This window comes from Phalacrocorax carbo, chromosome 3 (assembly GCF_963921805.1).
Source record: "Phalacrocorax carbo chromosome 3, bPhaCar2.1, whole genome shotgun sequence".
NCBI classification, from domain to species: Eukaryota; Metazoa; Chordata; class Aves; order Suliformes; family Phalacrocoracidae; genus Phalacrocorax; species Phalacrocorax carbo.
In genome coordinates, this window is record NC_087515.1 from 58,371,142 (window position 1) to 58,397,559 (window position 26,418).

Consider the following 26,418-nt stretch of genomic DNA (forward strand, 5'->3'; position numbering starts at 1 on the left):
TGCATTTATGAGACAACACATTCATGAATTACTTAAAAATCAAAGGAGAGCAATGAATGTGTGCTGCAGAAACCTGATAAATGTTGATAAACCTGACAACTGTGATGTCTCGTTACCCGTAGATAAATACACAGAGCTGAATAATGAGATTCCTAATATTGTTAATTTTGTCTTTAAAGTTTTCACCCATCCCTCTAAACTTTGACTTTATATTTGTCTAAGCTTTACAACTATTCTCAATGGAATTAAGAACACGGGTCACTAAATTAGACATAATTGGACTAAACTGTGGTTTAGATCCTTTCAGAGAAATGAAGCAGTTAATGTGAGTGAAAACTGAAATTAGTTTCTTTTGAGGACTAACGTGGTAGGACAGACTGCACTGACCCTCCTAAAGAGCCTGAACAACTTTTCTCAGAACAGATTTTTTTTTTTTTTAAACTAATGATGCTGTTGTGTCTCCCGTCACATTACAATCCCCTCCCCAAGATCTATAGTTTCTCCTCCTTTGCATGCATTTTAATTTGCAAAAATTACTATTGTTTTATTAGTTGTGAGTCTTCAGTTATTTAAAGCAGAACACTTGGTCTGAAAATCTAAATTTGCCTTCCTGTGGCCAAGGACCACATCAAACTCTTTCCAAAGAAACTGGGGTAAAAAAGGTCCCTATTCCGTGGCAGGGTAGGGTTATACTGCAGGTCTCGCCAAATTTGAAAATACTGAGGTTTTTCACGTTTTTACATTTTTACTCAGTTTTGACTGATGAGTTGTGCTTTCAAAACTGAATTTATGTACAGAGTGAACAGGGATTATAATAGCTGGTAGTAAAACCTGCTTATAGCCTTACATTTAGTAATGTTTTTATATTTAATTCTGTTCTTCATACTGGAAGGTGTCACAGCATTTTACAGATCCAAAGGGTTATGTGCTAGATCCAGTGACTTGTGAATCTTGGTCACAAATCTTTGGGATGATATATAGTCACTGTTTTCCTGAATGCATCACAACTGTAGAATAAATTCAGAGCTGGGGGAATATTAAGTGTTACCATATTTAATATTTTTTTCATAATACTCAGAGGTCAATTTAAAAAGGAGACAAGTTGTACTGCATTGGGGTATCCAATCCCTTTGTACCCTGGTTCCTTGCAGAGTCCCCAGGTCCGTTTTTGGCACTTAAGCAAATGGTAGACTTTATGCGTCTCTAAATGGATGTCTATACCTATGACTCTAGCTTTAAAATGGTTTGCTGCCTGGGGTGGGGTTGGAAAGAGAGGCAAGGAAATCTTTTAATAAGGTGAGGAATGCTAAGATATTCAGTGCCATTGCCTTTCTTGTGACTTCAAAGAATCGTTGCTGCTAATTCTGAGGGTGTCATCTTGAAATATCCATCCATGGATTTATCTTCAGATAGCCAAGTGCCCCTAGAGCCACTAAAGTTAAGGTTGTTCTTGTGTTTGCAGGACTAGCAGTTTTCTTATGAGAATGAGTGAGTAAAATTTATTATGTAAAAAAAAAAATTGTCCTTTTGTAAATTTGTATTGAAGAATCTCAAAGCCCTTTAAGAATTAGGTTCTTATTTTCTGTGTGTATTTGTTGCGAGTCTTTAATCCGTTACTACCATTCAGTTAATGCTGTGTTCAACTGCAGAAGAGCTTCCCGGAGTTTACATGCCTTTGTTCGGTGGTGTGGCATTTTTATTCCTCCTGAGTTCCTGTGTTTTAGATTTATGAGAAGGATGATGTGAGAAGCGGGAATGTAATCTGAGTGTTGAGCCATTCCATATTCTATTTAATATCTGGTCTCAGCATGTGAAAACTCTGAAGCCAAATTATTCCATCTGTGGTATTGGCAGTAGAGCAGAATGAGGTCCTTTTTCGTGAGGTGGATTATGTGGCTGTGAAAGGCAGCTTTGAGGAGCACAGCAATGCCAGGTGGAAACAATTTGGCTTAATTAAGGGCTTCTGAACTGAAAATTGGGAATCCGAACGCACACTTTGTTGCCTGTGGAAGCAGGGCTATGGCACTTCTCTCGGATCCTGTCCCACGCGTGAAAAGGGGATTGAATGATAAGAGGAAAGCTGTTTTCCCGGCGCTTTGTATGTTGATTTGGAATTCCGTTGCAGCGGGCTAATTGCTAATAAAAATAAATGGATCTCCCCATTCAGAAGCTTGTTTTAGGAGGTTTTAGAAGAGAATTGGAAGGAATGTGGCATCTTCCTGATCCCAGTTTGGTGCCTCGAGCGATTGGATGTTAGATTGCACTGAAAGATGGGATGTATCTGTGGTTCCTTCACTTCATTAACAGGGCTTCAATGGCAGTATTTTGGGAGTACAGCTGAGTAATAAGACAATGATATTAATTAAGGTTTGCTGTTCTACCAGAGGAACTTTGAACCTATGCTTCAGGAATAGAGATTTAAAATGTAGTTAATTAGTTGAGATGGCTTCTGTTGGAAGGTAATACAATCAGTTGGAAAGCTAGTTAATTAAACAAATAATTAAAGGGCAAGGAAGTATTTTCTAATGACCACAACACATTTCATACTTTCAGAAGCATATTTTTACTTAAAAATCACCTTCATTGTTATATGGCAAGCCAATAAAAATTCTGAAAGTAATTAAAATGTATCAAATGTGGAAACTGAAAAAGAGGTATTTTTTTACACATATTATCAAATCTAGAAAAAATACTTCAAATATTATAGTGCAGAGTCCCAAAGAACTGCGGAGCTTCCCCACCCCCAAGAATAATACCTGCCTAATAACTGAGGCCCCAAAATTCTAGTTTTAATCCCAGTTTCACTGACTTTCCTCATGGGATTTATATATTCCGTTTTCTGTCTTTGAATAGTTAAGTTTCTTCGTAGTTGTGTTGTTTATGATGATAAGCAGCAGCAGAGGAGCAGTACCAAAGGCTGTAATGTAGACAGGATTCATGGATATGTCAGAGTAATTGTGCCAGGCATTTTGAAGAAAGAAAAATACCTTTCCATCAGCTAGATTCATGTTAACTTGGAGTTCTTCGTGTCAGAAACCAATTCCTACACAAGATTGTAGGGCATTGTCTGTAAGACTTGCTTCTTCGACGTATCTCATGTGGGAGAACAGTACAAGAAATAGTCCCAGATTGTCTTTTTTTTTTCTCATGGAAGTACTTTGATTTATTAAAGTGAATAATTTTGAAAGGGAGGAATACTGCACAGAAGTGTTTATTTCCCAAAATGCTTGCATGTATATATGCAAAATGAGAATTAACAAATAATATTCTGTGGGGAAAAAAGCTGGCCTAATACTGATGTTCCTCCTTTCCCCCCCTTCTCTCTTCTCCTTCCCTACCATCCTTCCTACTCGACCATGCAGGTTTTAGGTGCAAGTTTACCAGTACCTGATGTTAATGAAGACAGTTTGGAGCACAATGCCCCACCACAGGAGCCGCAGCAGCCAGGAGCTGTTACAGCGCCTCAGGAGCTGGATGGGCAGCAGCCAGAGGTGGCTTCACCCCTCGAAGAACCACACAGAGAGCAAGCAGAGGCCACCGGAGCAAATGGTAAGTAAAAACTTGAGTTCAGTGGACAGATGGTAGAGGCAGGGATGCTAAATGGAGTGAGAAGTTGAAATGGGGCTCAACTAGCCATCTCCTAGTGAACAGGTAATTACTCACGTGATCTCTTGGTTGCTCAAATGCTTATTCTAGGGCATTGTTTTGCTGGGACACGTTTTCTCTGTGGCAGAATTCAGATAACAAATAGGTTGCGGGTTGCGGATTGAAGCTGTTGGTGGCAGGGGATGCTGCCCATTCCCCCTTAGGGGTGGTTCTTTGCTCTGAGTGCACCCTGCGGTGCCTCAGCTTGCCTGCTGCCAGTCTCTCGACCATTCACCTGAAGGAGCAGCTCAGTCTCCACTTACGTTAGGATTTTCTGCTGCATAGGCCTGTCTCTTCCTTCATAGGGCAGAAATCCTTTTATGTTTGTTCATTAGTGATATTAATAATGATAAACGACTTTGAACTCACAGGAAGGGACAGGATGCTGAGCTGTTGGCTCTACCTTGATTAAAGTTCACTTTCCTACTGCTTTTAATGAGATTTGCATTCTGACCACAGAACCTCTCTCATCATAGGCACCCCTGTCTGCTCTGTCCTGGGAACCTCTTTCTTGCATTGCTGCACAGTCAGAAATGTGCCGCTCTTTCTCCTGTGCAAACCAGGAGGCCACCTCTGCTGCCCTCATCAGCCTCCTGTTGCTACCCCCATCCCTCTGCTCCCATTCGCAGCTGTGCAGTGAGGTACCCACTTCAGCGATCCCGCCACATGCTGACCTTTTTGGTAGGGGTGGCAAGAGGGAGGGATAATTTTCAGTCAGAGCAGGCAACTAATGCTGGTGTGAGAGAGCAAGGGAGGGATGGGGAAAGGGTAGGATGGTGCACATTCTTCACTGTCAGCCTGGTGAGCAGCTTAAGGCATTTGTGTAGCCCTTAGTGTGCTTTGGGGTTTGAATTCTAGTAAAGGCAATTCTTTGCTGTGCCTTCAGATTAATTGCCATAACACTATTATCCCAATAGAAGGTTGCCATATTTTATGCTGAGCTTTCGTGCTTTATTTTTTTTAATCATATTGGTACAGGCTTTTGGCACTGTAAAAACAGGATGCAATGTGTTTTATCTTTCACTCATGATAAAAACTGCTTCTCTTCATAATTTTACTCTTAAGTGGATAGGGATGGAGAGAGGATACTCATTAAACAGATTCATGAAGGAAGAGAAAATACCTGATGATTTGAAGTAGGGTCAGAAGATTCCATGTTGGTATTCAGCTTCTGGATCAGGTAACAGAGAAGGCCCTTAAAAGGACGTGAATTTCAAGTTAATAGTCAAAGATTATGATTCTTGATGAATAATTCTGAGTTGTAGCTTCAGTCGTACAGAAATTGTGTCATGAAGAAACGGTGAGAAGCTCCCTTTGAACGCAGATAGTTACATGTGACCAAATGCATGATGTGCTGTGGACTTAGATAGCCATTAGGAATTTGTATGTGAGTAGATTGCCTGTAAAGTCTTTGCTTTCTTTGATCATATCTCATGTGGTTGCGTGATGTTGCTGTTTTAATCAGGATTTATTTTACTGTTGTCAGTGGATCCAAGCCTATGTGGTAGCATAGTGTATGTGAAAGGGAAAACAATTCTACGGGTTCGCTCTCAAAGTAAAAAAGCCCTTTGTGGAGGCGATGCAGCATATATTTTCTGGCAACAATAGCTGAAAATTAGATAATCCATAAAGAGAAATAAAACCTGTCTGGTCAAGCACTGAAAGGATAGTTCTTCAAGTAAAGACTACATTCAGATGTTTGTAACTGTTTATATCCACCCCTGTGGACCTTGCAGAGTCTGGTCCTCACGCCTTCAGGCAGATGAATAAGGTGGGGAAGAGATATCTCTTAAATGCTCCATGCAGAGAAATCTCTCCACATAGACAAATATATCATTTTAGCTCTACACTTCTTCACATTTCCCACTCATTCTTTATTTCATCTTGTTTGCAAAGTCTATAAAGTCAGAAATAAAGCGTCATGATGCTGAGCACGGTGGCAACGCAGGTAATTGCCTGCAGTAAAGGAATGTTTATGACTGAAGGTCTTTTGGGATGGTTGGTCTGTTCGTGTTGTCATTATTTGAATCTCACATTCAGAAGACCGTCTGAGAGATGATCCAGACTCATTGAAGTTGCTACTGTCAGATTAAATTAACTGGGAATTCTGGTAAATTAACTGGGAAGTTGGCGCTGGCAGTCAGAGCCACAGGCAAAGTCTGTGGACAGCCGGCCCAAGTATCTGTGTATCATCAGAACTTTGGACATATCCAACATGATCCGTAGAAATAGTGTTGCTGTAATAGGAGGTCACCTGTATCGAATACTGATCCTTTGCATTTTACTGTACTGTGTCCATTTTTACTAACAGTAAGAGCTGCTGGAGCATGATGTTGTTATGCTACAAGTATCCAGAGTAATACCTTTCTGAAACCCTTGACAGCAGAAGTTGAGACACTTTTTAATGTAATTAGGTTGTAGAGAATTCCAATTCAAAAACCCCAGATAAGGGAGAAAAACAACAAAAGAAAAAACCCAGCCCCCTGAGTGCTGGTTAATAAGCGAAGGAGTGAATGCTTCAGTATGGAGAAACAGAAGTGCTTTGTTTATGTTTTTTTTGTTTATGAGGGGTAAACTCCTTAGGGCTTTTAACGAGCACCTCTTGAGGTGCGGGCTGGACAGAAGCAGGAGCTGGGGTGCCTGCTGTTTGGGAGGGGGCCGTTCCTTACTCCTCTCCTCGCAGGGAAAGAAAATAAATACTTGCAGCGAGAGTTTCTGGGCGGATACTTTGAGGCGTGACGATTTTAACTGCCAGCAGTGCCGCGGTGGGAAGAGAGGGGCGGGGCCGGGCGGGGCCGGCCCCCACCCCGCCCCACCCCGGGGCGTCGGGCCCGCCCCGGCACCCCCCGCCGCGCACGGAGGAGGAGGAGGAACAACAACCACCACCTCAGGCCGTGGGAAGGAGGTTTCTGGTGGCGGGTGTAACCGAGGCGGCGGCGGCGGCGGCGGGACCGGGGCGGCGCCGGGTGAGGCGGCGCGGCCGCGCTGAGGTGCGGGCGCGCGCCGGGCTTTATTTTCTGGCCGCGGCTTTGGCTCTGGGCTTTGTGCGTGCGGCGCGTGCGGGCTGGGCGCCGCAGCGGCTGCGTGACTTGCTGCGGGGCGGCGAGCTGCGGCGGGCGTCCTGGAGCGGCCCGGCGGCTCTCGGAAGTATTGCTCCCCTCACTGTAGGTGTCCCGGCGGTGCCTCAGGAGTTAGAAGGTCTGGCTTAAGTATTTCTGTCGCAATGAGAACCGTTTCCACGTGAAGGTTGATGAAGTTCTAAAATTTCTTGTCACCTCAGCCGGGCGTTTGATGTGGCATTTGCGATACAAGGCTTTTATATATTCGAAGATGCTAACTAGGTTTTTCCTCTGCGGTACCAGAATGTGACGTGGTATGTGAAATCGAGGAGCAGAAATAAAAGATAGTGACCGTATTGACGATGCTGCTTTGATAATCAAGGTATATCAAGAGAGAACGCAGTGAAATATCTCAAGGGCTCAACTTGGTGAAACTGAAGGAAACGTAGAAGTTGGCATCTCTTATATGTTGTGAAAATATTTACATGAAAGAAATGAAGCCAAATGCAGGGGAGATTAACACCGTGGCAGGGGCTGTGTGTGCACACAGGCGTGTGTGGCGGCAGGACCCCAGCCTGTGGTATCTAAGGCTCAGATGCTGTGTGCACCCAAGTCTGTACGTCTTATTTAAGAAAGTAGTGGGTCAGCCACTGAAGTGTGAGAGCTAGCACCATAAACTAATGGGGCTTTCCGAAAAGATAATAGCATTCGGAGGAGCAAAGAATTAAAAGGAAGAAATGTTATCTTGCGCTGCTGGTTTTGCACAAGCTCGAGTCTTTCTCTGGGAAACAAAGTAGCGTTATGAAATTTAAAGAACAAAGCCAAACCCCACGTTTTTCCTAAAGATAACTAATTTGCATCAGAATTTCTCGCAGATTGATGATGTATGCCTAGCAATCTAGGAGACCTTTTTTATTTCATCGTATTAATAGTTCTTTACTTGTGATTTTATTAACCAGACCTAGTGAATGAATTCAACAAATAGTGGGGGTTTATTCATGCAGAATACTTCAGCGTTACAATACATATTGACGACAAAGCCTGTATAAGTCCGTCTCCGTTTGGAGCTGACCCTGGGGAGGACTGTACGTGATTTGAATCAGTTAGTAGGGGAGGAGGTATCCTACCGCCGTTTACAATAGGGTTTTCATTAAACTTGATGTTTAATGAGCTTATCACATGCTGAGTCTTTTTCCTCAAGGGTTCTCTATTTTTTTAATTTCCTTTTATTGTTAGTAATTAAAGGTTAAACTGTTTTTCAAAAGCCATCTCTTTATAGGGTTGCACAGTTTGCTCGTTTGAGGTTTTCCTTATTTAATAATTCTTGTGGAAACTTTGATTTTTCACAGCAGCACAACTTCTGTAGTGTGCTTTGCAAGAGCTGCATCTACCTCGTAGTAAAAGTTACTGTTTCTCTGAAGGGACAGAGTACCTCTCCTTATTGGTATGCGGGAGCGTCTTAAGCTGTCGTGTGTCTAATTTCTGCAGACGCAGCTATGTCTCCTTTGTGGTGAGTTTGTCTGTGACGCTTATGTCACTATGCAGTCTTCTTGACAAAGAAAATTTTTTCTTTTTCATTGTGCATTTTTATTAATTGTTAGTGGTTCTCAAAAAATGTCTCGTTTACTGACCTACAATGCTTATCCAGTCCTTGTTCCTGGTGGAGCAGTTTTGTTTTGTTTGTTTTGTTTTGTTTTTTTAAATGCAAATAATTGAGTGCTAGTTGCATCTATCTTACGCTTAGTGAGTACATTTTATTTTAAAAAGCGGAACCAAGTCACTGAATGTGAGACATGGACAGCAAGGGTAACCATGAAATTTCATAAATATTTGTAGCATGCTGGTTTGGTTCCCAAGCAGAACAGCTGGACTGGTTTGAGAGCAGTTTATTACTGTGAGTTAATTTAATGAAGAATCTTTAACTATAGTAACTGTATATCCAAGCCATGGCTAATGACCGTTCTGGTTTAAGAACAAACAAAACAATTGTAGAGGAACTTTACTGGTGGGTTGTTTGTTTTTTTTTTTTTTTTTTAAGTGCTGTTTCTTGAAACATTGAAATGAAAGGAGAAATATCTTAAAATCTTGAATGAATGAAATGTATAACTTTCCTTGCTGGAATTTGAGAAGTTAGTCTTGAGGTTGGAGCAGACAAGTTCAGCTAAAGCAAAAACTTCTAAAAATAAAAGGTTTGTGAGGAATGTTATAGCATCAGAGCGGAAATGATTGTGCTTTCTTTTAAAGTTACTTTCACATGGGGTTATGTACGATGTCCTTTTCTGGGGACCTTGCCTTTGCTTTCTTAAGGAGTTCTAAGCTATGAAAAATTGCAGCTATTTTGCAACATTTTCCTTCTTTTCCTGTTTTTAAAAATGGATGTAAAAGTATGTGAAATTCTTAAACTTAACTCTTCAGTTGCCACCCAAGTACCAGAGAATTTAATGGTATTTCGTTTTAACACTTTGGAAGAAGAACATGATTTGAAAGCCCATGAAGTGTGTGTATGCATTGTGAAATCTAGTATGCAAAAATGTCTGTAAATCTTCCCACATTATTTAATTATTCTGAAAGAGACCCCGCCCTACAACTAACACAGCAAGTCAGTCCTTCAAAATAATTGAGTGAATAGAATGGGGAAGGAAGTAATATGTGCTTTCCATGAAAGAAGTATTTGTACATCGAAGAGGAAACAAATATGGTGAACAGGAGGGAGAGGAAGGAAGAATTTTTGAAATATATTGTCAAGAAGCAGCAGTACCTTGAAGCATTGTAGTTTTAAAAAAAGGAAAAAGTTAGAAGGGTAACACCTGGACATATTTCTGCTTAATTTTGTTACTGCAAAGTGAGTGGGGTGTTTGTTTGATTTATTAAAACCAACCTCCCGAAACTTGAGGTCAAAAGAATAATGGTTTGTGGTATAATATCCAATTCTTACACTTTGCAATGAAAACCTAAAAGCACAGCTTGCTTTTTTAAATTGAAGTATTCCATTTCAATAATAATTCCAAATAGCTACTTCATTCTAAATAAATCTGTTCAGCATAGGTTTTTCAAAAGCGTGGTCATTTCAGACTGTGTTTTGTTTTTTAATTACTGCTTTTCCATTTTTATCAGTTTTTACCCTTTCTTGACTTTGCCATTACATGTTTCCAACTAATAGAAGAATTGTGCAGTTAAGGGAAAACTGCATTTAAAAAATAAAAGCTAGGTATATCATGGACACTCAGTTCAAATTCATGTTTTAAGTTGCTTTCTCCTGTTCCAGTGTCATGTGAGTTTTAGAGTGGTAGGTGTTTTTCTACAAGTTGTATTCGTGGCAAATCTAGACACATTGGCAGCAAATGACTGCAAAATACCCCTTCAGCCTTATGGCTTCAGCATTCATTTATGCCCTTGCGAATCCACTGAGAGTATTCTGTATGTGACAGAAAGCTCAATTTGGCCCTAAATGCTTAAACAGTGAATAAATGAAAACAGCACAAAGTCCTCTGGAGCCTTTTGGTGGCTAGAGGAGTTTGCAAGGCGGGTGCAGGGTGTGTGTGACATCCATCTGAGGGATTGAGAATGCAGGGAATTCATGGAAAAAATCCAGCGCCGTGCTGCAAATCCTTAGGGGGAAAAGTCAACCAGCTCCAGATGTTGACATGGTCGACTGCCAGCACATGAAGTGTAGTGGATTTAACTCTTGCAGAGTGCTTTTTTTTTTTTTAACCCTCTGGCAACTACCAGGGGAGAAACACATTTTCTCTTCTAGAGACAGATGAGATGGTGGGAGCAGTTAGGTTGCGCTGCCAAAAGTGTCTATCAGCCTACTAAGAGAGAAGTGTTATTAATTTCATTTTTAATGGGATGAGACAGGAATTCAGTTGTTCTGAAAATACTAATTTTCCAACACCTGATCAGTATAATTCTGATAAAACAGAAATAAATTCTTACCATAGACTAAGCTACCTATGAAACTGTGAAATCAAGCACTTCTGATTCCCTAAGACTGTCAATCTCATGTTTCTTTCAGAATAAAACAAAACACTTGCTGTTATAAAAACACAAGCACCACCTTGGTTCAATTAAAACTGTTTGAAAGCTTAACTGGATGTAAGCAGTTAAAATAGGCTTTCAGCTTTAGTTTTTAGCCACAGTGGATTTAAATAACAAAGTGGATCAATTTTATGATATGACCTATGATTTTATCACTACCTCTGGATGTATTTTTATTGTATTGTTTTCCTTGATTAGCCCACAGCTGGTGAAGTACAGCCCTGCTCAGGACAGACCTGAAGAAATTGTATTCCTAGCAATGTTTTACTAGATTTAAAATTTTTTTTTTCTGGGAGGTATTTTGATGAGGCTCTCCTGTGTTTCTTAAAGATGCTTTCAAATTGTATAAATTCATTCAGAAAGTGCTAGTCATCTTGTCAAAATACCTGTGGCAGTGGCACGCTACGGTACTCTGAACAGCAATACCTTGTGTAAATAACTTCCAAAGCTTTCGAAGTGGAGTTACTCATGGTTTGCTTTGCATTCAGAAGTGCACTAACAATGTTTGGGCACCAAGAACGTCATTAATAAAAATGTCATTAAAGAATCTGACTGCTAAATATAAAGTGCAGCATGTACAGTTGATTTCTTGGGTCTCCTATTTCTTTTGTGCCCCACTGGATATAAAAATGCTCTTTGGGGTATGTCTTGTGGAGGTACAGCTTGGAGATATATTGCACTGCAGGCTTGTTGCCCAAGAGTGGCAGCCTCCTGGCAGCATGCACGCAAATTTTCTGAATGGCACCTCTCTCCTCAAATGCTGAGAAAGGGCATCAGAAATTCAGTTTAAAAGACTTCCAGCAATTTAAATGGGAAAGAAGCAGACAAAGTAGAGACTGGGAGCAACAGCAGCAGGTCCCTTAACACAGAGCTTGGATGTCAGCTGTTACCTTGGGGGTGAAATACCTTCTGGACAAGTTAAATGCTTTTTGTGGAATTGAAGGAGTAGTACCTGGGCTAAGTCTCAAGCATACACTCTGTGCACTATAAGGGAGTGACGGAAATGTGACGTGTAGATAGTTGCAGCTTTTCAGGCTGCTATTAAAAGTACATGTTCAGTTGGTCAATATTTTTGTTAGCTTTTCCTTTTGCAAGTTTTTTATTCAACAAAATATTGCAAGGTAGCACGTTTGCTGGGCTCACAAGGAAGACCTAACTGCTGTCAGCCTGATTTAACTGTTTTGAAAGCTTATCACTGTGCCTCGAAACTGTGTTCTCTATTTCTATGATGGCATTCACTGTCTTAATACATACTCATACCTGCAGATTTTGTGAAAAGAGCTGAATAACTATTACCTGCAAAGCATTTTACAGATACTGAGTCTTTGTCTTAGGGTGTTAAGAACACAACAATTTTTTGGTAGAATAAGCAACAATCCTTTGAATGCTTATCATGTATACGAAGATGTTTATGTATATGTACATATGTATGTATATGTACATGTATACACTAGTCTTACATCTTATCTCTGACTTAGAAATAGAACACTTCACTGATTCATATTCTCTATCGTTCCACTCTTACAGTCATCCTGTTTACTTGTAAACCCCTGAAACTCTTCTTAAGCACGAAATTTGTTTTCTAGGAATAGGAAAAAAAATGCAACCTCAACTGCAACTTTTTGTATTTTTTTGAAATCTCAGGATTTTCAAACGGTAGGCATGCATTCCCAGGGTCTGTTTGCAAGAGGAAAGGGGAACCTGTAGAAAGGTGTCTCTAGCTGCCCGCCAGTTGCCTGCAATGAGTCAAGAGTGTCTTTTGAACTTTCCTCCACTCCTGCTGCCTTCCTGCTTCTGGTCTTTCCTGCTTAGACCCAGCATTCCTCACTGGCTCTCAGCCCCATTTTTTTTGTGTTCTACCTTTGTCTGAGTCATGTCAGATGGAGATCGAGATTTCCATATGCCTAAGGGTAAGCACGTTGGCCTTAATGCAAGACTGAGGAAGAACAGAAGGGAGACTCTATAGACCTTGTTTCCACCAGCAGTACGAAGAGGCCTGGCTCATGTAAAAAAAAAAAAATTATTTAATGTTGAATGATCAGTGTCTAGTTTCATAGCTGGTTCAGCCAGAAAAATACTTGTAGCATAGACAAAGGGAAGAAGTATCAACTTCTTCACCCAGGAAGAGAAGAGTTAATACACCTTTACCTATCTATCCATGGGTGTGTATATCTAAAGTATATTAAAGATTATAGAGTATATTAAAGTACCTGTTGCTAAATAATTATAAAATATGTCACATGTACCCTAGTGTTTGAAGAAATGCCTCTGGCTTCGTGAATTCCCGTTAAGCTGTAACACGGTTTGACAGAAAAGACAATGACTTTCTGGACCCAAGAATAAATGAGCACAGATACAAAAGGGGTTCCTTGGCTTTATCCTTGCGTAGTCTCAGCGTACAACTACACAAAGTTTGATTCATAAGTGTCCACAAATATTAATAAACTAAGAACATCAGTTTTTCTTTGGTAACCATCTTAAAAGGAAAAGAGTTCAAAAGTTTATTGCTGTTTCTAGCTGTGCTTACAAGTTTATTTCCCTTCACTGACTGAAGCGTTCTTGCAGTGACTTATTTTCGCTCGTGGAGCGTTCTGGTGTTTGCAAGAGGCATGTTACCAATGCAGTAATAATCCTGGCTTCTTCAGAAAAATGTCCATTTCTTCTTACCCCACCCCCTCACAAGTTACTTGGTTTGAACATCTCTGTTTTAAAATGTTCAGGGAATTAGGGTGTTAACAGAGGTCAGTTTAAGTGAATTAAGAGTTAACAATTAAAGTAATTTTAAACTGTTAAGCAAATCTTTTTTATTTTTTCCTTTATTTATGTCAACTGAGAAACAACAACCAGTAGGCTGCTGATAGTGAATATAAACATAATTTGCCCTCTGCGTAGCTATTAGAAGCTAGTATTACTTGTAGATTTAGTTTTGTTTTTTAGTTGTGTTTCAGCCTTACCTAGAGTGCATCGTCTGTGTGCTTATGAAGATGCTATTCTTCTCAAAGGGGACATAGGCAAGCAGAATTGAGGAAGCATCTAGGCTGGAAGATACGTCTGGAGATCAGTGGGCCAGCCCCTGTGCAAAGCAGGGCCAACTGCAGAGTTAGATCTGACGTAAAAGATGAATCAAAATAAAAACTAAATCACTTCAGGGAGTTCAGTGATGCATATACTTCTGAAAGCTGTGTACTGTGTGACTTCGGGCATCAAAGCAGCACATGTACAACTTAAAAGAAAGGAGCCATGCCTTCTCCCAAGGTGTTGCTGTTTAACATTGATTATTATTTTTTAAATTTTGTCGTCTTAGCATTCCAACAGCTTGATCACAGAGAAGAGCACGCTCAGTCATGCCCTTGCACTTTTACCTGATGCACAAAATGAGTGGTCATGAACAGTGTTAAACTGAGATCCTGGCAGTATCAAAGCCCAAGAATCTCTTGGTGTCTTGAATGTGCCATGGATTTTATCTTTACATGTTCTCCTGTTCATCATCAGGCGTGTTCATCATGCAGTTATTACTATTATTAAAATCCTCATTATAGGCAACAGCAGTTTTATCTGCTCACTTTTGTGTCTAAATGGCAGAACTTAAAGGCTTCGTGTCCTTGTTCCTTTCTACCTTTTCCCTCCAAAGTTACTTATTTGCGGTATGGGGAGTTTGCAATTTTGTGCTCTAAACTGGATGTGCACTGGCTTCTTAACTGCTGCATTTCAGGGGGGCTAATGTATACGCCAGTCTGAACTTAGCTCATGGCCAGGGGGAGTGATAATACTTAAATTGTCCCAGCAAGACTGGGAGGGTGGTTGCCAGTGTCCTGAAGGTAAAACTCAAATGATGCTCAAGAAGGAGATAATGCAAACACAGATTTGTGATCAGTGGAGGGTGGGGGGGGGTAGGATTTTACCTGCTTGCATAGTAACAGCCTCATTCATTTTAAGCAATTGTGGAATTGCTGTAGATGAGGTTTCTGTCTGGACATAGTGGTGATGTGACGTATGGGAGAATTCCAAGATTCATGAACTTTTAAACAAATATGTTGTAATATAACTATTTTGGGGTTTACAGGTTTTCAGAAAAATAGGAAATTTCCCATGGGTGTTTTCAGATCTTATTATTCTTTTAGGACAGAGCTGTAAAATGAGCTTTTCTTTTCTTGTCATCATTTTAGGTCAACATACTTTTTAAATTTTTTTTTTCCCCTCACAGGTCTCTCTGCGTGGAAACGATACTGAAATTTACTTCATGAATACTTACATACATTGTTCTGTATATTCTCTGAGCAATGATAGAACTAAATTTTTTTTCTCACAGAAGTTTGCCTAAAGTAGTAAAAAACCCCCAAAACTCATGACCACGCAGCCCCCCCCCCCCCCCCCCTTAAAAATCCCCAACGAAAAACCTGCAAAAGAAGGAAAGGGAATGAGAGAATATAAGCAAAACAGGTGCATTTTTAAATAAACTTTGGAAAGACCCATATGGTTATATGAGGAAGGAAAGGAATTATAGTAATCTTAGAACAAAAAGCTAGTCCTTAAAAAAAAATTAATAGTAGCACATAGGAGGCACACAGATGATACAACATCTCTGTTTAGGAAAGTTTGATTAAAATGAAAAAATAAATATATTTAAAGGTATAATACAACATTAAATTGAGAAATGAACTAACTCTTTTTTTTTTTTTTTTAACAGTTGGACAGACAGAACATTCCAGTGTAACTTCAAAGGAAGACACTGAAACTATGGAGACAAGTCCATCTGACTCAAACACCAAGGATGTTGTAGATGCTGAGAAAGAGGACGCTCATACAGCTAAACAGTTGCCATCTTCAGAAGAAGACGCAGAAGACCTTGACCATGCATCTGAGCCACAGTCTTATGATCTGGGTTTTAAAAAGGTTTTTAAATTTGTTGGATTCAGATTCACAGTAAAGAAGGAAAAGACGGGAAAATCAGAACCAGTTCAACTGCTTACTGTAAAAAAAGAAACACAAGTCCCTGATGGAGCTGATGATCAAAAAGAGGTCAGCTCAGAAGAAATAGCAATGCCTGAGGACGTACTTCCTGCAGAAGACAACACCAAAGACACACTGAAAAATGAAAATACAGAAGACGAATCTCCTAAAACACCAGAAGCAAATGAGATTTGTTCTCAGTCAGCTGCCTTAGCCACTGATACTGCATCACCATTAAGAAAATTTTTTACTCAGGGATGGACTGGATTTAGAAAAAAGAAGAGTTTTAGGAAGCCTAAAGAAGATGAACAACAGTCTCCTACGAAAGAAGAGGAGCAAGAAAAAGAGGGGGCGACATTAACAACTGAAACAATTGAAAAGGAGGAGAAGTCCGAGTCTGAGAAGCAAGATGAAGAGAGGAATGTGACAGCAGTAACTATTGAAGCGCATGAGAAGGAGCAAACTGAAAGTGAACAGCAGGAGTCAGAAAAGACTGTGGCAGCCATAGGAGTTGAAGCAAGTGAGAAGGAAGAGCTAATCACGCATGATGAGCAGGGACAAAAAGAGGAAGTAGCAACAGCAGTTGGTAAAGAAAGCATGAAGGAGGAAGAAGCTGAAGATGATGATCAAGAAAGGAAACTGGTGGAAGTCTCAAAAGATCTTGGTAAAATAGAAGGAAAAACTGAAGAAGGAGAGAAAGAAAGTGAGGTGACAGAGAAACCACTAAAAACAAGGTCAGTGGTACCTGTTATCACTGATAGCGTGAATGGAGAACTGAAAACATCTTCAGAAGCCCTACCTGTGGGAGAAAAACTGGAGTCACCAGACAAATGTGAAATAGACGACAGAACTGAAATATCCTCTGAAGAGAAACTTGAAACAGGATCTTCGGCAATTGAAATTTCTAGTGAACAGCTTAAAGAATCTGAAGGAAGAGAAGGAGATAAACCTGCTCCACTGGGGAAAGAAACATTTGATGAAAAACCAGAAGAAGCAGAATTGAAAATGTCACCCACAGCAGCAGATATCACAGAAGGAGAAGCTCTGAGTAGAACCACAGAGGAGAAAGAAAGCGGAGAACTTGAGGCAAAACTGACTCTGGGTGCTCCTGGACTGAAGTCCTTTTCTACTTCTGAATGTTCAGTGGACACAGAGGATGATCGACAGTCAATCAAACCCACTGATGAAGGACTACAGGGAAATACTGGCATAGTTATGACTGATACTATCAAACCAGATGAAATAACCACAGAAATAACTCCTGAGGAAGCAGCTGGAAAGAGGCCTCCAGAAGGTATCACAAGTGAAGCTGAACTGCTGTCTTCTCAAGAAAAAACTAAACTACAAGGCAGCCCTTTAAAGAAACTCTTTACAGGCACTGGATTAAAAAAACTGTCTGGAAAGAAACATAAAGGCAAAAGAGAAGAATCCAAGTTAGGGGAGCAGGGTGAACCAATTCAGCACTTATCGGATTCCCCAGATAGCCCAGAGGAACAAAAGGGAGAGAGTTCTGCTTCTTCTCCTGAGGAGATGGTTGAAATTCCTTCTTTGGAAAAATCTGTAGATGGAATGCAGGTCACTGAAAATGAAGATGCTGCAATTTCAGATGTGGAGCGAAAAAGAGAAAGTGTTACACCCTGGGCATCATTTAAAAAGATGGTGACTCCCAAGAAACGTGTCAGAAGACCTTCTGAAAGCGATAAAGAGGAAGAAGTTGATAAGACAAAGAGCGTTACAGTGTCTGCAACTGAAAACACTGCTGATGAAAATCAGGGAGAATTAAAAGAAAATGGGATGGACCAGAAACCAGAGAAAACCACAGAAGAGCCCAAAAGAAAAGTTGACACCTCTGTGTCCTGGGAAGCTTTTATATGTGTAGGTTCTTCAAAGAAAAGAGCCAGGAAATCATCATCATCTGATGAAGAAACTGACCATCATAAGCTTGGTCAAGAAAGCCAAAAAATAGAAGAGTCTGGACAGAGCAAAGAAACGGCAACAGATACAATTCTTACTAGCTCACAGGAGAGCGATCAAGGACAAGGGAATTCTTCCCCAGAACAAGCTGGAAGCCCATCCGAAGGTGAAGGTATTTCAACATGGGAATCATTTAAAAGGCTAGTCACTCCAAGAAGGAGATCCAAAACTAGAATGGAAGAGAGAACTGAAGACTCTGTTGTGGGATCTAGCCTGGAGCATTCAACATCGGATGGTGAGCCTGGAAAAGATGAATCGTGGGTTCCATTCAGAAAACTGATGCCTGGGCGTAGGAAGAAAAAGTCAGATGGAAAGCCAGAACCAACTCATCTTAAACAAGCAAGAGAAGATATGGCAGAAATGACTGAAGAAGATTCAGATATTCCAGCTGTTGTTCCTTTATCTGAATACGAAGCAGCAGAGCAGGAGAAAATTGAAACTCAACAAGCGAGAGATGCTGAAACAATGAGAGAACGAACTTCAGAGCAAGAGAGAGCAGAAAAACTAGAGGACACCCTAAGAATTGAGCAAGCACATGAAGGGCTCGTGCATGCAGTTACTGTTACCGTTGTGGAAGGGGAAAGGGCAGTTACCAGTATTGAAGAAAGGTCACCATCCTGGATATCTGCTGCTCTGACAGAGTGCATTGAGCAGGCAAAAGAGGAGGAAGAGAAAGAAGCTGAGAAAACATTTGAATCTGATGTTATTGTGGAAGAAGCAGTGGTAGCTGCTAAGACAGTGCCAGAGATGAGAAAGGATGTAAGTGATGACACCACAGCAAGTGAGCTAGAGCTAACCTCAGAAGCAGTGACAGCTCTGGAGGAGACAGCAGAAGCTTCCTGCGCTGAAGAAACAATGGAAGTATCCCTTGCTGAGGAGACAACCGAGATGGTTTCTGCTGTTTCACAGTTGTTAGAAACCCCAGATACTACAGAGGAAGTTACACCTGTACAAGAAGTAGAGGCCACTGAACAAAATTTGAAAGAATTAGACAAACAGACGCAAAAAGTTCTTCACGAAGTTGCTGAAAGAGTAAAGTCAGCAGATGTAGCACAGCTGGTTAGTGAAAGAACCATGACAACAACTGTAATTACAACAGTGCAGGGAATTGAGTCAGAAGTGAAGGATGATGCTAAAGATGGGAATGTTGTAGGCCAAGAAACTGTTGTGCCTGAACAGTTCTTGAAAAAGGAACACATGGAGGATGGCCTCCAGCCCCAGGGAAGTGCAGGGAGCATTCAGGGCCAAAAGGGAGTTGAAGAGAGTGTTCTTCATGAAGGTTCGGAGACAACTGAAATATCTGTTGTAATGAAAGAAAGCACAGAAGGATGTGGAAATGTAGATGTATTGAGAGATGAAAGCCAGCAGCAGGCATGTGAAGAAGCCATTGGAGAAGACCATGAAGAAATATCTGAAGTGCAGAGGACAGTAGAGGAACTTTCATCACATGACAGAGAGTTTCACAGCATCAAAGCAGTCACTGCCAAGGAAGATCCATTGGCAAAGCAGGAGCCTTCAGAACAAGAGAAACTGCCTGTGACAGAGTTGACAGCAGATGAGACAAGAGATGAATATATTCCAGAAGTACAGACTGCAGTAAGTATTACATATAACACAAAGGTTGATTTGTAAAAGAAAAAAATCAGCAAGTGTTCACTAGTATACCTAATTTAGAACCAGGTTGTGGCAGTATTACTGTCAAGGACCTTCCTTATGCAGCCTGAGGAACCCGAAGCTCATTTCCAGCGAGACACACGCACACAGATGTTCAGAAGCAGCAGCCACTGAGGCTTGTGTCCAGAGTGAGGTTGGATGCAATTCCTACACTTCTGCAGGAGTGGGAGATGTTGTGCATGGATCCAAAGGTGCTGAAATAATTGCCATTAGGGCTCCTGCACAGCACAGTGTGACTGAAGATATTATATGAACACGTGATATACATGTGATCCATATGGTACCATACATAGTGGATGATATCTTCAGTTGTAGGCAGAGATACAGTTGCAGCTGAGATACCTCTGCAAGGGGAGGAAATGAAATGGTGCCACTACCTCCAGCTTTAAAAGTGCAGGGGTTATTGTGGCTGATGTGTTCCTACCTTGTTCCCTACCTCCCCACCCTCTTCCTGGCTTAGTCTTTGTTTCAGGTGCTTTTGGCTGTCCCATGCTTTAGGGTGCCCTTTGTTTAATGAGCTGTCTGTCCTGAGAAACTGAACACAAGCTGGGATCTTGACGATACTGAGATTCGAGGCCCACCACCTCATGCTCTTCGCATAACTCTCCTTCTTTTGGTCATTTCTTCTGGTGCTTTTTCACCAAAAAAAAATCCTGGTCGCTCTCTGCCTGTACCCTTATTCACAGGTCTGTTGCAATTCTCTGCAGGTGCAGGACAAGACAGAGGATGAAACCTCTTCCTTGGGGCTTGCAGCTGAAGAGCCTGTGCAGCTTGAAGGAGAGGGCAAAACCCTTACCACGGGACCAGAGTGCACAGAAGCAGTTGTCACTATGGTCCCTGTTAAACCCGAAAGACAGGATGAAATTCCCGACTTAGACTCACAAGAGCAAGCTTCTACTAAAGGAGTTTCTAGCAGGGCACCTGTCCAGAGAGAGGAGGAGGAAGATGATGCTGTACTCCTCAGAGTAAAAAGCACAGAAGTCACTGTTACTGAGGCTCCACTGCAGAATGAGGTAGAAACCTCTGCCCTTCCTTCAGAATCAATTGGCTCAGAAGCACCTGCAGATGCTGAGCAGAGCATGAGGGATGGGGCTGACAGGCCCATTACAGCAGAAGTCCTAGAGCCACAATGCAGAGAAACAACTGAAATCCCATCCCAGAGTGATGAAACCAGGGGTGGCAAAATGGAAGATGCTATGCTTGAAACCGAAACACGCTTAGGGAGTGATACTACTGCTGCTGAGGCTCCCACGCAGACTGAAGCAGACAGCATATTTAATTTAGCATCAACATGCCCAGATATCACTGAAAATGGAAACACTGTCCTCACTGACATAAGTCCTAAGAAATGTGAAACACTAAGCAGCTTAGCTGAAGAAGAGACTGTGGGAAAAAAACAAGAACTTGTAGAAACCTCAAACTGTCAAGACTTTCAGAAAGAAGATAACAAAAATGAGCAATTGATTGAAGGAGCCAAAGAAGTATTTGAATCTGGAAAACAGGAAGCTGTGAGAGGTGATGAATGTTCAACTGCTCTCCAGCAGGAGGTTTTAACTGTGCAAGAGGAAGTCTCTGACTCAGCCTTCCTACAGGCTGAAAGCTTGGAGGCTCTGAAAGTGCCTGTGCCTGTAACAGCTGCAGCAGTTGAAGACCATGTTATGGCAGAAACCGTAACGCCTGCAGGCACAACAGCTGAAACTATACAGCCCTTGGCAACCACACCAGAGCAAGTGGCTTCTGAAGAGCTCCCAGTTACCACTGTTGACTATTCAGGCTGTGGAACTGTGGAGCTTGGTAGTGCAGAAGCACCTGAGCCTCAAGTAACTTCTGCTTCCATGAATGGAATATCAGAGGAGCAAGAGAGACCCCAGAGTACAGGGCAACCTGAACAAAATGGTGTTCCTCTAAGTGACAGTCTGTCTCTCACCCACGCGGAAATTGAGAAGGATGTTGTTCAGTCTGTGGCTATAGAGTCCCAGAGTACGAAAATTGTATTGAATGCTATCCAGACGGCTGTTCACAAACTTGCAGAAACAGAAGAGTCAGCTGCCTTTGAGTCAGAGCAGTGCATTAAGTCCATAGGGAAAAGCCCATCAGATACAAATATACCTGAACATCTGCACAGTACTCAAGTGGTTCATCAACTTCCAGTAAAAGAGGAAGACATACGGAGTAAAGAACGAGAGCTCCAGCAATTGGGAACAGTGGAAACTACTATGTTAACAGAGTCTGCAGAAATTCATGAAACTGTGGAAAAAACAAAAGACATGCTCTTAACTTCTGAGATGCTAAAAGATGGACAAAGTCAGAATTCTTTAACAAATGTGACTAGCCCCGAAGACTTTTCAAGGGAAAGTGTGGGACTTCAGAAATCAGCACTAGAACAAATTACTTCAGAAGATTCAACCAAAGACCCCCTAGACATACACACACCAAAACTAAGGGAAAAAGAAGTTGGGCAGATTATGGAAATCCCAGACCAACATATAGGTCAACAAACAAGCAGAGGAAGTGAGGAAGAGCATCATGACCTGCCAGTGGAAGATGGGAAAACACAGATATGGGAGGATGACAGTTGCCAAGAAGAAACATCTTGTGATAGTCTGCAAAGTCAGAACTTGGTGGCTCCTGAGGCCTTGAATGTAAGTAGCATTTTTAGCCAGCAATTCCTTTCTTTTTTCCAAAATAGTTTTGGGGGTCTCTAAAACTGTTGTTTCTTTTTTCTTTTTTTCTTTTTGTACTCTGGTGAAAGGCAACTGTTTCCCAGTCCAAACAACAGGCCACAGACTTCCCCCCACCCCCTTCCTTCTCACTTTACTGCCTCTCTCTCTGGCTACTCCACACCTTGTTTCTTTTCTGTACAGCTACCCTCACTTTAATGGCCTTGACTTGGCCTGCAGTTCAGGATGATATTTCTGAGAGGTAGAAAATGTGGTTTCCAGTTTTCCTAGACACACACTCATATGGCACATGTTCAATGTATGGAATTTAACCCGCAAAAACGCTTCCTCTGTAACAAAGCTTTTTTTAAAATCCTAAAGAGCATGAGTGTTGCCTTCCATGGTAAACCTGGAGTGCCTCATGTACCAAAGCTCTTTGGACTTCAGTGAAATCTGAATCAGAAATTATGGGTATAGTCTCTACTGAGGACATTTACTGCACTTGCTTAACTAAGTCATGAGACCTTTGTCTTTATCTTTGAGAACTGCTTGGGAAAATAAGATATTCTTGAGTGAGTGAGTTGTCATTAATAAAGCTTTTTTACTGTTGTCCTTTCTTTCAGATGTGCTAAGCACCCATGTGGCATTTAGAGAGATGCCAGTCCTAGAACAACTGACAATCCTGTGACAGAACCAGGAGCTTTATTCACTACCCTTTTATTCTTGGATGTTAACATCTGCTTTTTAGAAGACCTCACCGTTTTGTCATTTCTATTAAAAAACAACGCCTTTAATATTGGCTACATCCACACGTGTGTTCCGTTCGAAGGTCATGTGCCTCTGCCAAAAATACACCATTTAGGCTGGAGATGCACAACTGAGTGAACGGACAGACCACTAAAATTTGTGTCACAGTTATCACTGTCCCCTCACTTAACGTGTGTCCTGTCTGTCCCATCTCCTTGAATCCCTCCACTCATCCCTGAATACCCCTACATTCTTTCTACAGTCTCCCGTACCCTCCACATCATCTGTAGCTGCCTTGATTTGACCTACGAGTGGCTGTAGGTGCTGCTTGACTTGTGTGTGAGAGGGAAGAGGAGGGCTGACTGATGAGAACACAAGACTTCTGGCCGAGTAGCAGATGTGTCTTTAACAAAGAGCAGGAACTGGATCACGCACAAATTCTTGAGCAAGATGCTCAAGATGGCTGCCTTTCAGTCCCATTCAGGTATCTCTATCCATCCTTCAGTTGGATTTGTGCAGGCCTGATTTAGTCAGAAATTACTTCTCCAGTCTAGCTTGAAGTGAGATTGAGAATACCCTTTTTCTTTTATTCCAGACTTCAGGTCTCCGGACTGGACTGTAATGTGTTGAATATTTATATGTATGTCTTAAACCCAGTTCTGATTTTAATGTAGAGGTATGATACTTCTGTACCATTTAGGCATACCCTTAAATGAATTTTTTAGAGTAGCCTGGAGAGGAAATTGATACCATTGGAGCGGAAATTGATAATGTGTAGTTTCCTATTTATTGTTCCAGGTTTTCCCCCTTGTAAAATCACTTCAACTTGGCTGTCTCGCTTTGAATATTTATATGTATTTCCTAAACCCAGTTCTGATTTTAATGTAGAACTATGATAATTCTAAACACAAGGAGAGCCCTGACCAGGGTCAGATCCCACCAATCACTTCTACTTACAGTCCCTGGTTTCTGAGAACCCTCCAGACCTAGCATTTCCCTGACCTCTTGCTCATGTAGCAACCCCAGTAGTACCACAACCTTCAAATTGCAACCCCCACCCACCTGCCCATTCCAGAGTCTGCTCATTTCTCGTCACTGCCCTGTCCAACCCCAAGCCTTCACCCACACCATCTACCATCCTTCCTGCATACAAGATTCCTCCTTTCCCAACCCCTGCCTGAACCTCTTTCCCACCACAGCATTTCCTGAAATTTTCCCCGCTCCTATCAATTCCCTGGTTTGTTGAGTGGGGAGTAGGAAGGAGGGTACAGGCTTGGTGATGAATTCTGCCTTGGGTTGCAAAAAGCTGATGAGACCTTTAGGGTGCTGAGATCTTAAAACCTTTGCATAAGGTGAATTTAACTGACAACAGCTGTAGACCAGAATGAGCAGGGTGGAAACAATGGAAAGAAGTCCTAAAACTGAGAGTCCTGGGCTGTCTGTCAACATCGGGAGTTGGTCCTCTCTTTTGTTGTTTACATTAAAATCAAACATGGGGTACAAGTCCGTACTTTCTGCTCTGATTTCTAAAGTGAAGGTTACAGATCGCACTTTGTGAAACCGACACCCATCAAGTTGAACAATAGCTCACTATCCTACCTGTATAGTAATTTATTTTAAAACTCAACTTTTAGTGTACAAATGCTCTTGTTATGGCAGGTGCTTGCCTCTCCTTGAGGCTGCACGTACAGCAAGCAATGCGACTGATTGCACTGGTGTGATTGCACCATCTGGTGCTGCCCTGCATGGAAGCATCAAAAGATTTTTTCCTTACCTCAGAGCAAATTATATAAATATTTAAAGCTGAACAATGTGGTTTCAAACAATCCAGTCTATCTCTGTCCATTGTTCGCGGCAGCTTTCCCCCTTAGCTTTGGGTAATTCCAGCAACCTCGGTTGGTTTCCACAGGTTTAAGTTGGCTTGCAAGTTAATCGTGCTCTTAATAACACCTCACAAGTGCAAACTTGGCTGAATTTGTACAAATTGTATACCTACGTACGTTAAGCCATATTGCAATAACTGCAGCAGGTAAAACGAAATAACAATAGCATGACCTGTGTAATCCTGATTCTTATGTTTGTAGCTCCAAAGCTGTTAATAATATGTAAAGTTAATTCTTGTCTGAACCTCATTTAAATAAAGCTAGCTTTACCACAATGTAAATTGTCTGTTGGTAGTAATTGGACAGGCGAGTGCTTAAACTTGCCCGTTTTCTCCATTAAGCTGGGGCCTAGGTAATCAATGCAACAAACTTAACTGTAAAACAAATACAAAAGCTTCTTATAACTGACAGCTAAAAAAATACTGTACCTGAAACCACGCTAATGGTGCAAGGAGCATGCCTCCAAATAAAGACACTACTTTGTTCCAGCGTATTGCTTTGGCCTCTGAAACTCTCATTTGAGACTGTGGCTTCTGGCTTGTGCTTAAAAAGCTTGAAGCTTTCTTTAATCCAATGTATTGGGTTACCAAATTTGTGTTTTTAAGGTAGATTTTCATTGGTTAAATAAAATACAACTACAAATTTGTTTTAACATGTGTGTGTGGTGTTTATTTCAGCTTGCTTAGTGTAAATTATTTTTCTGATGGTTGTGTCATCTTCAGAGAGTTAAATTTGCTCCTGAGAATTCAGTTTTTGTTGACTGACGTTCAGCTTTTGATGTGAATTAAAGGAACTAATTACAGAATTAAACTGCGATTTGGTCCTAAGTTTCTATAAAATATGCATACTTCAGAAGAAGTAATAAGAATAAGGTATTTCAGAAGACTGAGGGAAAAAACCTCCGTTAAATTAAAGCTAAATAACAGTATTCAGTAAGTGAGAATGAAAAATTAGTAAATCATATGCCTTGCCAGTGTAACTGAGGTATAAAAAACAATCAACAAAGCAATAATGTGAAAGTCCACAAAAAATTTGGCATAGAGTAGCAGATTAAGGACCTTAAGACCATAAATTATATCTTCTAGGCTCCGTGACTTCTGCTTAGCTGGGGTACACTCATGGCACCAAACATCTGGAGGTGCGTGTGATATATGTTTGCAGGCTTTGGGCTTCAAACATAACACTTTTACAGCTGTCTTTGTGCTATGGCTAAGGGTGTTTAGCAGCATTTGTATCGCAAAAGACTTGCATAGCTTCACACCTGAGCTTGTTTTGTAAAGCTACACATTTATCTTCCTGCCACAGCTAAGATCCAGTATCTGCAAATACTTACCGGCACTGGCCACAGCAAGCGCAGGGATGCTGAAACAGTGCAGGATGCCTGGCCCTCCTCTTGCTTTCGTATTGCAGCAGGGGGCTCATACTGCAGATGACTGATCTCACTGCCCAACTCCGGCAGTGTAGGTACAGATCAAACCAGCATGTCCCACCAGGCTTTGCTCAAGGCACACAACCTCTGCCAGTCCTTCTGCAAGGTTTATGCATTTATGCTATCCTGTTACTGGTTAACATGAAGTCCCTAAGCAGTCATCAAAGTAGAGATTGGAGACCAAGTCTCTTGCATCCCAGGGAGGTTTGTGTGCTGTTTTCTCTTTTGTAAGGCTGTTTTATTGCTCGAGTATCCTGCCTATTAGCTGAAGCTCTGGAAGCAGATCTGGCTTTCCCATTCAGATCCAGAGCATATGGGAGGCAGCTGTGCTCACTGAGGAACCTGCACAGCTTGGATAC

The 26,418-nt window shown here is 41.4% G+C and overlaps 1 protein-coding gene across 4 annotated transcripts in view; it reads left to right on the forward strand.

Annotated features, from left to right (window-relative positions):
* The window catches only part of AKAP12 (A-kinase anchoring protein 12), a 31,760-nt gene extending 6,478 nt beyond the window's left edge, over positions 1-25,282 (forward strand). The window contains exons 2-5 of one of the 4 annotated variants that reach the window (XM_064447037.1): positions 3,363-3,549; positions 15,430-19,262; positions 20,048-21,982; positions 22,624-25,282. In XM_064447037.1, coding sequence (XP_064303107.1) covers positions 3,363-3,549; positions 15,430-19,262; positions 20,048-21,982; positions 22,624-22,632 — 5,964 coding nt within the window. In that variant the 3' untranslated portion in view covers positions 22,633-25,282. Of the gene's footprint in view, positions 1-3,362; positions 3,550-6,525; positions 6,636-12,883; positions 12,905-15,429; positions 19,263-20,047; positions 21,983-22,623 lie in introns of those variants that run through there. The other 3 variants (XM_064447040.1, XM_064447039.1, XM_064447038.1) reach the window with 3 other exon arrangements.
* Positions 25,283-26,418: the final 1,136 nt, after the last annotated feature.